The 17,406-nt window shown below is 39.9% G+C and overlaps 2 protein-coding genes across 15 annotated transcripts in view; both read right to left on the bottom strand.

Annotated features, from left to right (window-relative positions):
• Positions 1–5,703, bottom strand: part of NEXN (nexilin F-actin binding protein) — a 34,023-nt gene extending 28,320 nt beyond the window's left edge. For 10 of the 13 annotated variants that reach the window (XM_072868930.1, XM_072868932.1, XM_072868926.1 and 7 more), the window contains exon 1: positions 4,944–5,080. The gene's annotated coding sequence lies outside the window, so the exon portion shown is untranslated. Of the gene's footprint in view, positions 1–4,943; positions 5,081–5,594 lie in introns of those variants that run through there. The other 3 variants (XM_072868927.1, XM_072868928.1, XM_072868929.1) reach the window with 3 other exon arrangements.
• Positions 5,704–6,973: 1,270 nt separating this feature from the next.
• MIGA1 (mitoguardin 1) overlaps positions 6,974–17,406 on the bottom strand; it is a 45,810-nt gene continuing 35,377 nt past the window's right edge. For both annotated transcript variants that reach the window (XM_072866584.1, XM_072866585.1), the window contains exons 9-16: positions 15,468–15,586; positions 15,213–15,285; positions 14,781–14,867; positions 14,559–14,657; positions 14,095–14,229; positions 12,576–12,629; positions 10,631–10,747; positions 6,974–10,294 (exon numbers count right to left, since the gene is read on the bottom strand). In XM_072866584.1, coding sequence (XP_072722685.1) covers positions 10,076–10,294; positions 10,631–10,747; positions 12,576–12,629; positions 14,095–14,229; positions 14,559–14,657; positions 14,781–14,867; positions 15,213–15,285; positions 15,468–15,586 — 903 coding nt within the window. In that variant the 3' untranslated portion in view covers positions 6,974–10,075. The remainder of the gene's footprint in view (positions 10,295–10,630; positions 10,748–12,575; positions 12,630–14,094; positions 14,230–14,558; positions 14,658–14,780; positions 14,868–15,212; positions 15,286–15,467; positions 15,587–17,406) is intronic.

The following is a 17,406-nucleotide window of genomic DNA, read 5'->3' as shown; positions in this document are numbered from 1 at the left end:
ATGTTTAAAAAAATTTTCTTTGCAAATTCCTGCTGTCTGAACTTCCAAAAATGTGCCAGTCCAACAGGCTGTGGGCCCTCAGGATGGCAGATACGGTTCTGCCATTTGGATTACTGCCATATCTGCTATTACTTTAGGCTACTTTCCAGTTCCTTGGCATCACTAACTCTTAATATGCCTGAAGGTTAGCCAGCTGGCTCTAAGACATTTTGCATCTGCAAGTCATCCTACCTCCACCTTTGATGCTAAAAGATACGGATATAAAGCAGTAGGGCATTACTAAACATGATACCACCCATGTTTGCACTTTCATCTCTCTCCGTGGTAGCTAAACCTCGAGCAGGAACCGCAGCAGGACCCTGCCACAGGCACCCCTCAAGGCAGATGAGTCATTTCCAAGAAAGACAATCTAGTACCTTCAGGAAAAAAAGAAGCACTCCTTGAGTTTTGGCTTGAGTCCATGAGGCAGTGACCACTGCTTCAGGAACAACAACAGTGGATTGAAGCTCCTTTGTATCTGCCTTACCATTAGGAGAGGATCCACACGGTCAATGTATTGTTGTTGAGAAAACCAAAGTGGCTAAGTCAAAAAGTCCTGACACCTACAAATTGTGGAAGAACAGTGCCTTCACCATCTGCCGGTAGCTTTGCACAAAGTATGTGGTAATAAATTGTCCAACCCGAGAAACTTTGACATATTTTATTTTCTAACAATAGCTACTTTTAAATAAGATACCTTCCTACCAATTCCCTTTTGAGAGGAACTAGTTGTATATTGAAGCTGTATATATATCTTTGTTTTGTAATAAGAATTTTCCCACAGAGTTCATCTAATACAAGTAATGCTTATTCTTTGAGGCGAGAGTCTACTTGTATATGTACTTATTTCAGAAGAGCTTTGTCCTCCTATTATGAAGCTGTCCAATCTTAAGATTCAGTCTCATCTTTTCTTTTATTTCCTGAGATCAACATATCTCAGGAAAAGCTGTAAGAGGTTCTCATTGAAGCTTCCCACTCAGAAGAATCACAGGTTATAATGTCAAACATAACCATGATCAAAAAATGAATTGAGCTGGTTACTAGGCTTTTCTTTACCTGTCCAGTCTCATCACTCTAGCATTCACCTGACACTAGTCTAATTATTTTTTTTTCTCCACATTTTACCTTTCCTATGATTAAACGAGATATCTCAGGAAATGTTAGTCTGATGTTACAATGTTTATACTGAAAGTACTAGACTGCAGTTCCACTTTCAAAGGAGGTCTACATTGAGATTTTTCCTAGATGAGAAATTCAACCTCCATCCTTTGATCTATGGTCCTACCTCTGGACCTGAATGGAAGAGGAAATGCCATTACCAGAATGGCTTGACTGGCTGTAATGCAGAGAGTGATCTCTAAGAATTTTCAAGTGAAAATTGAATACAAAACGACTAATGCGTAGGAAACTAGGCAATAGGTTAGAAATACTCCGTAAAAAAATCAACATCGACTGTTTTCAAGCATCTTATTTGTTGGCTGTAAATGGGTAAGCTATCACCTCCGATGTGTCTTGATTTGTTATGATTGTAGCACTTCTTCAACTTTTCACGCAGACTCCCTAACACCTTACTTCTTTAGGCAAAATTATCAAAGTGAACAAGAAAACCATCAAGGGGATGCAGAAGGTTTGATGGCTCACAAGTCCCAAAATCCATCTCCTTCAATGTAATTAATTTCCATTTCTGAAAGGAGGTTAGAGTCCTCAATTGATCAAAAAATGTTGTGCAGCTTTAACCAAATAAAAAAACCTCCCATAAATAATAAAATTCCCCTTCATTAGAAAACATAGAAGTTCTTGATTTTCAGTGGAGTGATTAACATCCTCACACGAGATGCAGAAAAATACCAACGTTTTCCTGAACTGAATACTACTCTTTACAGTAGGAGTACGAAGCCAGGACTTTAAAAAAAGACTAGTTCCTCTGTGATTTCTCCTTTCGGGAGGCCCCCCTGCTGTCCTATGGCTACTGTGAGTTATAAATAAGCACTTCACGGCACAGTCTCAGTTACGTTTACCATCTGTCTCCTCTTTGTGATCTACTTGCAGGGAAAACTCCATTATAGAAGAAAACCATATTGTGAGAGTTGGAAATTCACTACTTGCAGCCAAAGTACTTAGGAGAGGAAAACACAGTCCACAATGTTAAAATATTTAACGAAATATTAAATAGAACTGGAAAAAGGAGGGGAAATAGAGCGATGTTCAGCATTTACGTCCTTACTGTAACTCGTCTGGAATGACACTACCAGTTGTTGTACTAAATTACAGAGACTAAAGTAGATACTAAAATTATCGTGCATAGGGGAAGATCCTGAACTGGCATAAACTGTCAGCTCCACTGAAGCCAATGAGTTATGACAATTAACACCAGCTGTCTAAACTTCACGTTTTGTAAAATACAAAATGACTTCCACTCGCTTGTATTTCCTTCATTAAGTCTTTATAATTAAAGACTAGAATGCTTACTGACAATTGACCCAGATAATTCAATTTCATACACTCTTTTCCTCAATCTTTGAATTTATTGCACTTCAACATTTATTGAGTCTCATATTATAGTAGAATAGTCCTTGCAGATATGTTGTTATTTATAAAATGTATTTATTATAAAGGATTTTGTCTATGCCTGTTTATATAACTATAAATACTCTTAATGTGACAGTGCCATGCAGTCCAACTGCTGTGTTAAAAAAATAAAACCACCCTTCTCTGTAGAAAAGGTCTGTCTGTTAATTCCTTACTCTCTTCAGGTACTATTATGGGGTACATAGGCTCCAGAGCAGACATACTGGGGGCTGAAAGACTGCTCTGTTATGGGGGAAGCCCTGCTGAGATCTCCTGGCCCATGATTTCATCTTCCAAGGTATCTGCTGATCCTAAGCATGGGTGGCAGTAAATTGTGAACCGAGGTGCCCAAGAGAACCGAGGTCCCCAATCAGCGTATTTTGCCCCATGCCATAGTTCCTCCACCCCCCACTGTCACAGCAGCTGAAGAGAAACAGCGTGATTTGAGCTCATCTCTTGTTGACTTCACTGACACGACGTCAGAGCTCAGGGTACTGAAACGTGGGATAAAATACTGGACATGAAGCACTACTGCAGTTTGCTGCTTTGCTTCTGAGATGACAGGACACAGCCTATCTGCCTCTTCTCTGAAATCCTCATGGTCAACTCAGACTGAACACAGCGGTGGTCACTGTGCCCGTGCCATGCCTCTGCTGCAAAGGAGCGGTCTCCTGGCTTCCTGGAGATAAGCTGCTGCTTCCACTTGACCAACCCTACTCTGCTGGTAGCGCTGATGCCCATCAAAACCAGATCGTGTGTAATACCTTCATCTGAGCGGGTATGGCTGCCTTCATTGCACAGCAAAGGGTCACTCCTATTGCTTCCTGAACTGCTCTTCCACCGTCGTTAACCTTCAGCTCCGTTTTCCCACAGCTAGCTTCCAGAGGGCTCGGCCATGGCACCGTTCCTTGCTAAAGGAGTTTCAAAGCTGAATATCCAAGTATGGTGAATGACAGATTGTCTGACTTCTTTCACTGAGGAAACTACTCATTTAAAATATTCCAAATGCAGTTAGAGAAGGTATTTCTTAGGCGTGTCTTAAACCATCTACCCAGTTCTTGTATTTCACCAGACTGTGCTTTCTATGTATACTAGACATACTCTCATACTTCTGTATGTCCCTTAATACACTTGGCCCTCTTATAAGACTAATTATTATTTTACAATTTCATTTAATTGCACATTTTTCTAAGAGATCGAAGGTCTCTTAAGACCTGAGAGCTAAGGTTAAGAGTACTATGTTTTCTAGCATGCTGCTACTTGCTGATTAATTTTCGAAATACTAATACGTTTCATTAACCACGCTTTTTTAGCAGATGTTTATTGCGTTAGCAGAAGCTCTTATTTACCTAAAACAAACAAACGTGATAATAAATAGTTTGTAAGCTGTCACGGAAGCCCAGTATTTTCTTCCAAGCCACGCTGTCTTACGATCACTTTAGGATGAAGCAGAACCTACAAATGCATCGGTACGCCCTTGCTGCTGAAGACCACACCAACAAAACTGAACTCCTCTTTACGTAGAGACACGCGGTTTATGAACATAAGGGATTTTCAAACAACTTTTCTTAAGCACGCATCACTCGGAGGCAGCCTCACCACGGAGACCACATCGCGCCTCAGGCCAGCACGAAAGCTGCCCGACTGCCGCTGCGGCTCCCTGCTTGCCCTGGGCCGCCTTTTGCGGGGCGAGCCGAAGCGCCAGCTCCGGCGGGATTCCCCGGCGGACACAAGCGCTGCCTGCAGGAATTTCATTTAAAGTCAGCGCCGGGTCGCACCCGCGGCGGGCGCAGCGCCGTGCCGCCGGCCAGCCGAGTCCCGGCCCCCGGGCCGTGAGGGGTCCCCCGCCCCGCCGCCGCCGGGGAGCCCTCGCTCGGCACAGCCCGCTAGCCCGTCCCGCCGGCCAGCCACCCCAGGCGCTGCCCCGCCGGCTGCCACCCCAACCGAGGGGGCCTTGGCGGCCCTCGCCCACCGCGGCCTCCCCACCGGGGCCGCGGTGCGAAAGGGGCTGCTTCTCCCGACAGACCTCCGGGCTGCCGCTCCGCCCGGCCACCCCCGGGGGAACCGGCCGCCGGGGCCGTGAGGGGGCGACCGGCGGAGCGGGCTCCCTGGCGGCGGGGCCGTGAGGCGGCGCAAGGAGACGCCGCGCCCGAGGGGCTGGGGGAGAGCGGCGCCGGGGGGCGGCCGGCCCGGGGGCAGCCGCACGACGAGGGAGCGGGGCAGCAGAGCGGGGCGAGCGCGGGGCGGGCCGGGCTGTGCGCGGCAGGGAGCGTCGCGGGGCGGGGGAGCCCGCCCGAGCCCTCTCCCCCACCCGCGGCCGGCGGAGCCGCTCTTACCTGTGAGCGCTGCCCCGCCGCTGCGGCTCGGCGTGCTCCGGGCGGGCGGGCTGGCGGCTGCCGAGCGCCCCTTGGCTGCCGAGCGCCCCTTGGCTGCGGCCGCCGCTCCGGCGCTGCAAGTTTCCATAAAAGTCGCGACGCGCGGCCGGCGCCCGCATTCCAGGCGAGCCCCGCGCCGCGGCAGCTGGCCCGGCCCGGCCCGGCCCGCCTCGGCCCCGGCCCCGGCCCTGCGGCGCTGCTCGGCACGCCATGCCCGGCCCCTCGCCGCGGCGGGGGGCGCAGCCCGGCCGCGCCGCCGGGCCCCCCCCCCGCCGCGGACAGCCGCCCGGGCCAACAGGCTTATTTTGGGCTGGAAGTACCACGGAGCTATAAATAACCGGGGACGGAGGCCGCCTCTCGGCTATCGCGTTCCTGGCCGCGCCGTCCCTGCCGCAGGGCAGCGGGCGAGCGGCGGGAGAGGGCTCCGCGGGCGGTGCCGGCGGAGGGGACGGGGACGGGGACCCGCAGCCTCCGCCGCCCGCCCGCTCGCTATTGCCCTGCCCGCGGCTGAGGCGGCGGCACCCCGGCTTTTTCACGGCCCCGTCCCCAGAGCTCGCTGCCTCAGGTAGCGGCAGGGTTCCGTCAGCCCAGCGGCTAATTGCCAGCACGTACTTACAGCCACCGCAGCCTCGGCACACCGCCGCTCTCACCTCCCGGCCCAAATCAGAGCTGGCGCGGAGCGCGGGGCACGCAGAGAGCGCTCTCCGCCGCTGGTTCGTGCCCTGCGGGGGGGAGGCTTTATACCTTCGGTGGTCAGGTCCTAGGTCGTTTTATGGCACAGGGAGAGCAATCAACTAATAATAGCAATGTGACAGTTAAGCTGATGGAGCGGAGGGGAATCTAGTGCCAGACCTGTGAGAGGGAGAGCGCGCTGGGTTTAAAGCAGCGCCTTTCTCTGGAAACTTTACAAAGCAGAGGCAGAAACATGATTTTACTACATCTGAATACATTCCTTTTCCTGCTTAAAGATGACTTGTTTCCTACATGTTGAATTGCGAGGTCTCCGGTGCAGAACTTTCTTCTTCCTATCTCACTTGTATTGTGCCTGCCACGCTGGAGCCTAACTTCCAGCTGGATTATAAATATTAGGACGATAACCACATGACCGTAGGCTTTGCAAATCTGAACAACAGCCATCGAAGTTAACACACAAAATGTGCTTGTCTTTTGAGGGACAGCGCAGGCACTTTCCCCCAGTGCCACCCTCGAAATAGCTGTACTCGTATTTCTGAAGCAAAGGCACAAGATTTCAGTTAAGGCACGGCTTTCAACTCTCAGTAAAATAACAGTTTTCAGCAGATGAACACATATAACACAGAAAACAAATTTGGGCAGATCAAAGCATATATACATTGCCCCTCTACAGCAGTAAGGATTAGACACTTTATGTTCTCTATGTCATTATTTATATTACCCCACAAAGGAAGTATTATTCCACGACTGGAGCTCACTGTAGCAGTTTGCTTTGGAAATAATCCTGAAAAAACTCGTCTCCTAAAACCAAGAAAAGAGACAACAGCTTTGCATGGAGGGGTGAATGCAACTAAACCATTCTGGTTGGTACGACAGGCAGGGCTCTCGCCAGATGACCAACCACTGCCTGTGTCCCACCACTGCAATCTACTTTGCCTGCATCATGCCTGCAAGCCACAACAGCCATCCTGAGGCTGGGGGCTTTCTTCATGTATTAAGGTGTGTGGCTGAATCACTTTTTGACTTCCAAGACTAGAAACACCAATATTTGGCTTTTTGATGGATCACTGGCCTACGTGTTGAAAATGTATCACTGCTGTGGACCATTTAATAGAAGCAAAATGAAACAGGTCGACAAAATCGGTTTAAACTGGACAGCTCAAAAGCTGTTCCCATTCCGTTTCTTTTTCATGTATATAATAAATTTTGTAATGGTTGGTTTTTATTGGATTCCAGGGAGCAAATTCAAGTTTTAGATACAGTTATATGAGCAACAGTCATTTCACTGAATTATTTTATTTAATATCAACAACTGCAGTTCATTTAGGCAACAGAAAGTTCACAAATACACTTACTCTGACACTTGATTTGAAGTGTTTAGTTTGATAGAAACCAAAGACTACAAAAGTGAAGTATAATAATCATTAAGAACACATTACAAGTGAGATTATTATTACAACTAAATTACAAATTATATAAATATTTGATTCTTGTATAATCCCTACACATTCAACATTTCTGATCTTAGGAGTACAGTTATAGCAGAAGAGGATGGCTTTTAAATTTAGCTTGTTCTTATTAGCATGGAAAGTGGCATTCAAAACTATCTAAAAATTTAGAGATTATAAACTAAATTCTTATTTTGATTATGAATTCACTAAAGTAGAATTGCATCATACTATCATGGTTTTGGTGCAGCTCTGGCACTTGTGTTTTCAAAGATGGTGGACTTTTGAAATTCTTAAGCCATACTAAGAATTATATGCCTGATAACCAGGCTGGTTATCAACAGGTATTCTTTATACACCTTCTAGCTAAGGCGTATAAACCTTAGGCTATAAGAGAACTGATTCCAGTTCTGTGTTACAAGGAGACAGCTACCTCCCATTTCAATTTATAGCTCTGTCTCTGGAGTTAGGAAGGACAGAATATATGAATGCTTTTTAGGAAAAGGTCCAAAAAGACCCAGAGGAGATCAAAAGCCTACGCACATGTACCCGCACATTTCCCTCTTCCTCTCTCTTTTTTTCTCCCTTCCCCTCTCTCTCTCTTTCTTTCTTGCTTTCTTAACTGTTTCTGAATCAAATATTTGTTGGTGGTATCTTACAGCAACCAGATACTGTTATTCTTATTTTGGATGGAAAATGCATCCATCCAATTTCCAGCCCAATCCTATGGACTTTTGAGCTCTATGAGTGCATGGAAGTGCTCCTGATTTGAAGGGATACATTTGTTTAAGCCAGATAGTATCAGGTTCTTACCCATTTTCTAAATATTTTGGTGTTTCATTAGACCTTTTTCATTCTTCTGTCTAAAAAAATCCTTTCATTTTTGACAGATCGACTATTAAATTATCTGGAAACATTTATAATTTCATGTGCAACACTGTTGCACTTTCTTCAAGAGCTTTTTATAAATAATATGAAAATTGCTCAAATATACATTTACTTCTGTGAAAAAGTGCATTTCTGTTTTTCTGTGATGAATGTTCAGGTGTCATTTTCTTCACATCATTTTATTAGACCAGACAAACCACAGCAGACAGTTTCCTTTGACGCATTGCAACCTCCAGGTAGTACATTTGCTGTGGAAGATGCCATTTACTCTGTTACTTCTATTTCCAGCTATTCCTATTGATTCTGAACCTATCGAGACACCTTACTGTTCCATACAATTTCATTCACAGACTCAAAAAGCTGCCAAGATATGGACACTTTTGAGCAGATAAGTATGTTTAAGCTAAGTGAGATGGGTGAAAAAAGCTTCACATGCTGGTATTGAAGACATACTTTGTGGAGAAAAAAGTATAGCATGGAGCATGGTGCCAAGTTCAGCAACTTGAATGGTGGAAATAGGCCAATAGCAGCATTTGGAATTTCTGTTTTATTACACATAGAAGTATACTTTTTTTTAAAATGAACCATAAGCAGTTGGCATTTCACACAAGGCATATGACACATTTTCATCATTTTTATATTTATCAAATGAGTACAACAAAGGAGCAAAATGTCAGCTTCAGTAAAATCTGTGGAATTACACAGACCCTCCTTTTCAAATATCACCATTTTGGGTTGTGTTTGCAACAAAAGTTGAAATGTTTCTAATCAATGTTTGTTTCAATATGCTAGATTTTAAGAACATGCTTCTCAAGTATCTGAATATTTAGAATTACTCTGTAATTACTTACTCTGTATTACTTGACACAGGATAGATTCTTGAGGGCTGGCTTTGTGTGGCAAAGCATATGTAAGTGTAGTTTAAGAGCCTAAGCTAACGATGAAACATTGTTTCAGTCTACAAAAATTCAAAGATTACAGAGCATCATTATTTATTACCTCTAGTGCAGGAAAACCGTTACTGCAAGTTCCCTCATGCCTCCTTACTGTGCTGTGCTCCTATCTGAAGTTCAGGGTTCCATATCTTGAGCCACAGTTTTGCATTGCACATACATGGCCACAATTGCTTACATTTCCTCTTAAATAGACACCTGACTTCCTACAAGGAAGGGAGGAAGACGGAAATGCTTTTCATTATAAAACACTGCCTTCGATTCTGTTTCATGATTAACAAATTTTATCATACATCCTTATGTAAAAATGTATTTTGAAATGCTACATATGAACTGAGAATGGTACTAGTTTATTTACCACCAGCATATAAAGTAGTAACAGTTTTAGAAAAAGGAAAAATTTTAAATTAATTGGTGAAGCTAGCATAGCCTTTTGAATATAAATAAGTGCTCTCAAACACCTTCATGATGTTTAGACATTTTAAAACAAAATAAGTAAAAATGCATACTGGAAGTCATTCCTGCTCAAATGGTGCCTGCATTTCCTGCATCACTCTATTACACTGTAGTACAAAATGACTGCTTACACCCACACAAATGTAATTTCAGGGCAGTGGCAACATGTTCGCTTTTGTCAGTGTGATTACTTTATTGCACGTGTCACATGAATCAGAGACTGCATATACCCCAGTCGAAACACCTTCTAGATCTAGACACACAATGATTTGGAGACTCTGTAATGAACACTTTGTACTACAAGCTTTTAAAGGAAACAACTCCATCAGCTTCACTTACAAATTATCTGTGCAAAAGTACAGTATTTCATAAATAAACTTTACCCAAATATTACAGAAAAAAGCTTTGGGATACATTAAGTATAAATACAGTGACAGCTGAGCTGCAAATTTAATTTAGGTATATACAATAATATGTTCACCAGTTCTTTTCGCAGATGTACATTTAACCTCCCTGAGTCCTTTTCCATACTTAGCAACATGATAGATTTTCAGATGCTTGCTCAGTAACAGCAATGATAGCTTCAGCGTTAGAGAGAAAGGTGGGAAGGAGTATGCCAAAGTGCACTCCATTTCATTTGTCATGGATTTTAAGCTTACTGTACTTTTGCTTCTAAGAGTCCACTGGTCATGACATGCCCATGACCATTTACGCAAGCACTGACATGTTTTAGTGAATCTGCTCCAAGATAGGCCATTAAAAGTTCAGTGTGTCGGATTAATAACTGCATAAGATCTTCAGCCAAACTCTCCATAGTTGAGTATCTCACCTTTTCAAAATCAAAAATGTCTTTGAGGAAGAAAAGCACTTGATCCTAGTGGGGGGAAAAAAAGGACAAACTTGTATTCACTTACAAGAAGAAAAAAAAGTATGCGATGCTAGCTATTTCTTTTACACATTTCCTAAAAACATCAATTTATGTACTCTTTTGGTGCTAAGAGAGAAGTGCACTAAAACAGACTTTGCAAAACAGTTCTAGGCTTAAAAAAATCTTAATATGAAAATATTTATTTTCATCGTTTCTTACCGTTAGTCTTAATCTTAGGAAAATGCAAATGTATGCCTATAAATAAGATCCTCATTTCTTTTAATCTGGAAGATTTTTTTTTTTTAAATTAAGATAAGTGGTAATTTAAAGAAAGTTCCAAACCTTGAAGAAGCAGCATAGGTCATAAAGGGAATTTCTAGGGCCCAAAAAGCCCCACGCCAAAACAGGGCTGATATGTTCACATATAGCATAGAAATGTGCAAAAAATCCATCAGGCACCTAGTGATGTAAAAATTGTAGACAAAAGTTACACAGTAAATTTAGTATAAATCTCTATTATATAAAATTAATTTTTCAGAAAAGCCTAAAACACCTACTGCTTCAGGGCTGTGGTCACCTGAACTCCTTTAAGTTACAGGGCAACCGTACCAAACAAGTGTCATTTTTTTTTTAGAAAAGGTTTTTACTTCAGTGGTACTTTGCATTTTAAATATTTTAAGATTAATAGGTATAAGCCCAAAAAGATCATGAACAATCTACTCTGACTCCATATGACAGATCAGATAGATAATTTCATTCAGTTATTCCTGTTTGAGCCCCTATACACTATGTATAGCTGAAACTTGCAAAAAAGTAAGCAAACTGCAGGTTTGAATGGAAAAAAATTACACCTTACAAGAATCCATCTTTAAGTCTAAAGAAAAACATAAAATATCTGTGAATGTCCATCCTGTTGTTACTTTTACAACCTACAGGCATTCATAAAATATAGTATAAATTTACATATCATATATGGATGTACAGTTTATTTTATATACTCATAAACATATATTTATAATTTTACAACATCAGTTAATTTATAAAATAATAAAAATAGAAATTAATCATAAATTAAAACATAAAATACCACATAAAGAACTGTTCATAAGTGAATTTAAGTTCATCAAACTCCTTGTGGTACACTTAGTCTCTCCCTTACAAAGACTTCCATGGTGCTTAACTTTATCTACTTCTGAATGACTGCAACAGCACTGATGAAACTAGTCCCAAGGAGTAAAGTTACTCACGCATTTACAAACTTACAAATATTGAGACTTCAGTATACAAAGGAACTACAGAGTAAGGTAGTTGTGCATTGAAAGAGAGATGAAAATAATAGGTTACTATAACATCTGTTTTGGAGGTATAATCTCTTTATATAAAACTGGCGTAGAAAAGATCTATTTAGACAAAATTCCCAACCATATTGACACAGGGATGTAACATCTCAAATCTTAAGGCATAATGGTAGCTGAGGACCTTTGACAAAATACCAGCTGGCATTGGAAGCAACTTTCTTTAATGGTGAAATACGTATTTGGCAGTTAGGAGTTACATAGATAGCTATTCTTACAATCAGAGAAAGGTGTCAGTGCCAGTCAGTTGAGCAGAGATTCCTCACCTGCAGTATGCAAGCCCACTTCTAATGGCTATGGATATCCTGCAGCAAGCCTCAACTCTGCTTTTGGACTGGCTATTACAGAGATGGGGCATTTGCCTCCTAGGCCTAATAAAAGACCCCAAAGGTGGAATTAAGGAGCTGCTGGCACAGAGTTCTACTTTGAAATCTGCAGAGTTCCTTCACTGAGAGGTCAGGATGCAGAAGGGGGCTGAAGGAGGAGCATGCAACAGAGTTCCTGCTGCTGGCGAGGAAGATGGTCCTTCAGGTAGGTAAAGGGACAGGACTGAATTTCTTTTAGCTGTGGAGATGATGCAGGGAGACAGGGTTGAGAATCCTAGCGTAAGCAGGCGAGATACAAGATTAATGGCCTTGGGCTGCAGAAATCCGAGGTACACGTGTGGGGCCACAAGTCAGAGAAATTACTGTTACCACTGTTGACTGGACCTAAACTAGGTTGAAAATCTTTCAGTTAAGACTTTTTGCTAAAAAACTGATACTAGGGCTCCGTGAGCTAAACTTATACAATTGGCAGCCTCTTGTCTAAACTAACGTCAACAGGATTAAGGGTTGATCTGTAATTTATTTTGCCAAAGCTACAGGACAGAACTTCAAATTCTTAGGAGCCGATCAGTAACTTTGGTCCACATAATTTGCAAGGCAACTTACCTTCATTTGCTGTCTTTTCTGCTTCAGTACTGACCAACAGCTTGAAGCCACAGCCTAAATGTAAAAAAAAAAAAAAAAAAAAAGGCAAAAAAGCCCAAAACCCTGTGTAACTTCATTATAAGAGAAATTATCTTTTATCTCAAAGGAAGTGATCTGCAGAATACTGTATTTCTATATTTTGGGGATTTGTATATTCTTCAGTTCCAATCTTGTGATAACACAAAACTATAACTATAGTTTAAAACTATAAAATATCAGCTGATACAAATAACTAATTTTATATGTAGTTCATATTTTTTATTTTCAGATCTTACTTTGCAAAATTTTCTTTAGTTTAATTCAAATGTAATTTGGCATCCTTGACTGATTTTACAGTTGCAACAGTTAGCAACGTTCACTGGGTTTAACTGAGGCCCAGTCTCTTATATACCAAAGTGTGTGCTCAGACATAAGTAACTATTTTAGATATTAAGTAGCATGTGAACACATTGAAATGTCCTTCTCATTTTAGCAAAAACATTCTTGCAATAGCTTCATATTCAGCTAAGGAGTTTTGTCCAAATATGGACCTGTGAAATACAATATACTGCTATCAGTACTAGGCTTTTTCCCCTCATAACTTGTAACTATCCTCATCTGATTCTCCTTCAGCACTGCAAGGTAATTTACTACTCACAAAACACAATGTTATCACATAACTACGAAAATAAATATATGCATGTTACTTTGTTTTTCTCCTCTAGAGGGAATATTTCAATTTCAATTCCTCTAGAAGCATATTTCAAAAATAAAAGGAAAACTAGCAGTTGATAGATATAAATGGATGAAATGACAGTGGTATCTCTACCAGCTCACCATGGCAGTAGCCTGTATGTCTGTAACAGAGGGATGAGATCTATTTGACAAATAAACAGGCATATCTGAAAAAGTGTGAAATGTTATCAACATTTGCATGCCTGTATTGTATTAATTTACTTTTGTTTGCTTGTCACTTTGTGCCTTATTGCTAAATCTCTGGTATATGAACCAAAACCTGTATCTAATATCTAAGATGTGGCTAACAGAAACTTCCCTTCTAAAATTCTACTTCCTCAGAGAAAACTCATTTTTGCAGGACGAGTTAAAGTATTTTCTCCAATACATTCAATCATTCTACATATTTTGCGTTCAGACTTGTAGCTTTTAAATTGCTATTATGAAAAACCTGATAATACAATCTGTTTATTTTTTCTGAGGAATATTTCAGGTACATATTCGGTTATATTGGAAGCTGAATTAGACTTTACAGTGAAGGACGGTGTAGCTTCTTTGCTTCAAAATTAATGCTATTATCAAGACAATATACACAGTCTTTATCCTGCAGTTGTTGGATTTATTATTGTTTTTACATTGTGCTTTAAGAATACAAAGCACAGATTGCCAGAAGAACAGTTTCAGCATATACAGAAATTTTGTATCAGAATAATGATTACATTATACTACAGAATAATGATTATGAAAATTACACATAAATACTTACTGTTTCTTTAAAAGAGGAATTTAGCCAGCGGTTATTTACTACATTCTGTATAGATATTGGTGGATTTTCTAAATCTTCAAATGAATCCATTAATATGAAGTCCAGAACAACATCATAAAAATTCAGGTTTTTCACCTATATTAAATCAGAACATGATCTAAGTAACCCAGTGTCTCTTTCAGCAGTGGAATTCAGCATGCACCACATTCTAACTCTGTATTAACATGCAGATTTATAATTGTTTTTAATAAATATTAAAGATACTTTGTCAGTAAAGGAGAAGTTAAAAAAATATTACGTGCTTTCTGGTACTAAACTGCAGTGGTGGATGCCATTTCATTAAATCAGCAATGTAAACAGAAAAGAGTTGCCTTTCCCACAATTCTGAACTGTAAAAATTTATTTTTAGATGCTACGGTTTGCATAATTAAGGGTAAAAGCACTTTTCAGAAATTCAGACTCACTCCTCTAGCAGCAAGTTCCATTTCAGTATTATCCCAGTGATCTGTTTGTTCCAAAAAATATATCATTTCATCAAAGACATCTTCAAATTTCTTTGGATTCTGTAAAGTAAAAGCAATGAGTATCAAGCAAACTTATCAAGAGAGATGGTTTATTTACACTGGAAAGTGAATTCTGGTAGAAGTTACATTAACAATAAAACATTAGTTAAAAAAGGCTTTTACCTTTCGTGCTCTCACAATTAAAGCAGACAAAATTTTTCTTCCGCTTTCAGCAAGAAATATTCTGTTTGCTGTTTCTGAAAGAATTATCTAGAAAACATTTCAGAAAATACAGACATATTCATTCACAGGTGAATGTGACTCATACTAAGTGACCTTAAACACTTCAATCAAATTTAATATACTTATAACCACTAGTATAGTAGGCAAGTTCCTAATAAGCCTTTGGTGCAAAGGTTCCAAAGCTAATCACAAAACTGGGACTCCTCTGCAAATACGTCCCACTTTAGAATTACAGAAATGTAAAAGGAACAAGAAAATATTTAATTACAGAATATGTTATAAAAACGCTTCACAGGTAGCACATTGATAGTTTCAATGCCATATACTTTAGGCTTAACAAGACAGACAGAAATCGCTTTCCTTACTATTTACCTGAAAAGCTTGTCGAATACAATGAAGCTTAGCAAGGAAGTCACTGTCTCCTAGACATTCAAACATTTCGGTCCTATATAAAACAGAAAAGTTTTCAAAGACCATTAAAAAAAGAAGCACAAGAAAGTTCAACTAAGTCTAATTCCTAGAAAAAATACCTAGTACAAGTAACTTCTAAAAAACGAGTTCTATTTAGAATATTTAACTTTAATGCTTGCTTTTCTTGGAAATAATTAAGTAGACATAAATCAATACCTTAACACTCGTGAATAAATTTTGCCTTCTTCTGCTAAGTGCATAGCTTCTTCATACAATGGGCAATGGCAAAGGGAATCTAGACCATACGTATTACGAATCTCTCTGTGTTCTGTAAGCTGAAAAAAAAATTTTTTAAAGTTCATTAAGGAGCTTGCTGACATAATTTTTGTAAAGATAAAAGAAATTAAAGGAGTTTTCCTGATATTCTACTGAAAGATGTATCCTCTTCTGCATCTGCTTAAAACAAAGGGGCAACACTCAAAACTAGCAAACAGAAGAGGCACACCACACTATTAACAAGACTGCTTCTTCGTAACTTTTAAAATCTGAAAGCTACAGTTTCAGGTTTCAAGTTTCAAGAGTTTAATTAATGAAATGGAGACAGCTTAGTTTTGTTTTTAATTTGCCTAGTGAAGTTTTTAACTTGCCTAGTTAAATCTAATGGGTCTCAAAGCTGTTAAAAAAAATAATGGTCAGGACACAAAGTACAGAATGATTGCATCATGCAAATCTTCAGGAAGCTGGAAATAGTAACATCCTCCCACCCTTGTTTTTGTTTTGCTGGTAAATATGTCTGCTAGTTACCAAAGCATACTGTATGCTTTGAGCATCCAGCATTTTGCTACAGGCTCCCAAAAAGGTTTCCATTACCGGCAGTTTTAATTCCGTGGTTATCATATAAATTAACATGAACTCATAGACATTTTTAGAGCAAGAAAAAACAAAAACAGATTAAGAACTCAAAGCACATAAATAATACAGAGAACTCCTGTTTACAGGATATCATATTTAATCCACAAAACAATGGCTAGCTACAATTTCCACTACAAACATTACATCATACTAATGATAAAAACAAAACAAAACAAAAAACCCCAGACGCTTATACACCCTTCAGTTTAGTTAATGATCAGAAAATTAATTTAACTTTTTAAAAATCTTTTTAAAAAAATTTTTTAATATCCTGCATGGGGGAAACAAACCCGTGCTTCTAGGCTATAAAAACAGAGCCTAGAAACATCTTTAAAAAATAATTCTCACAGTAATTGAACTATATAAAAATAGTCACCCTGTATCTTAGAAAGATTTTTAAAAAATCAGATTAAAATACAACTTTATGTTAAACTACCATTAAAATTTTCAAATAAATATATGCTGAAAAGTTTTCCTATCACTGAGGACATACAGACAAGTGCTGGCATGAGACTTCATAAAGACATTAAGAAGTATGCTTCCAGTGTGTCTTCTCCAGAGACTTTAGTTGAGCCAGTTACAGCACCAACAGTTTGGTCAAGTAGGCTTGCCTGCTAAAAGGAAGAATATAAGCATGTGCCAATACCTGTTTTTGTCCATGTAAATATTTAAGCACATGAATAAGTTACAGAGATTTCAGTACAGAGTTGGTGTTCTGACAAGCGTCACACATTGTTAGATGGTATATATTACCTGCAACAAACACTGATGTTTTGAATCATTCATACCAGTATCCTTCTACTGTAAGCAAATACATACAATTCCTTTCATAAAATTGTCAGGTTCCATTTTAAATTGATTTGTTTGGGGAAAAAAAAAAAAAAAAAAAAATCTGTATTCCTATACAGATTTCTATAGAGTTCTTGAAATTGAGACTCAAGTGACGAGATGATAGCTAGGGAATAAGTGAACGAATAAAAGTTTTAAGGTCAACAAAATGTTATACTTAAATGAGTAATGTACCCTTTCAGAATTCATCTAGCTTGAAAGTATTTCCATTTTAAAAGTACATATTTGTTTATCAGTTGTTTTGCTTGGAAGAACAGAGTAGAATAAGCTGACTTCCTAAAAAAGACTTACAGCTACGAAGACCAAAGACTTTATTCCAATTTAACAATATTAATCACAGCACCAAATTGTGTTTTGGATTTGCTAATTCAAAAAGCCCACCTGAAAATTTATG

Source organism: Ciconia boyciana, chromosome 7 (assembly GCF_034638445.1).
Source record: "Ciconia boyciana chromosome 7, ASM3463844v1, whole genome shotgun sequence".
Classification (NCBI taxonomy): domain Eukaryota; kingdom Metazoa; phylum Chordata; class Aves; order Ciconiiformes; family Ciconiidae; genus Ciconia; species Ciconia boyciana.
This window is presented reverse-complemented; position numbering and strand designations above follow the sequence as displayed.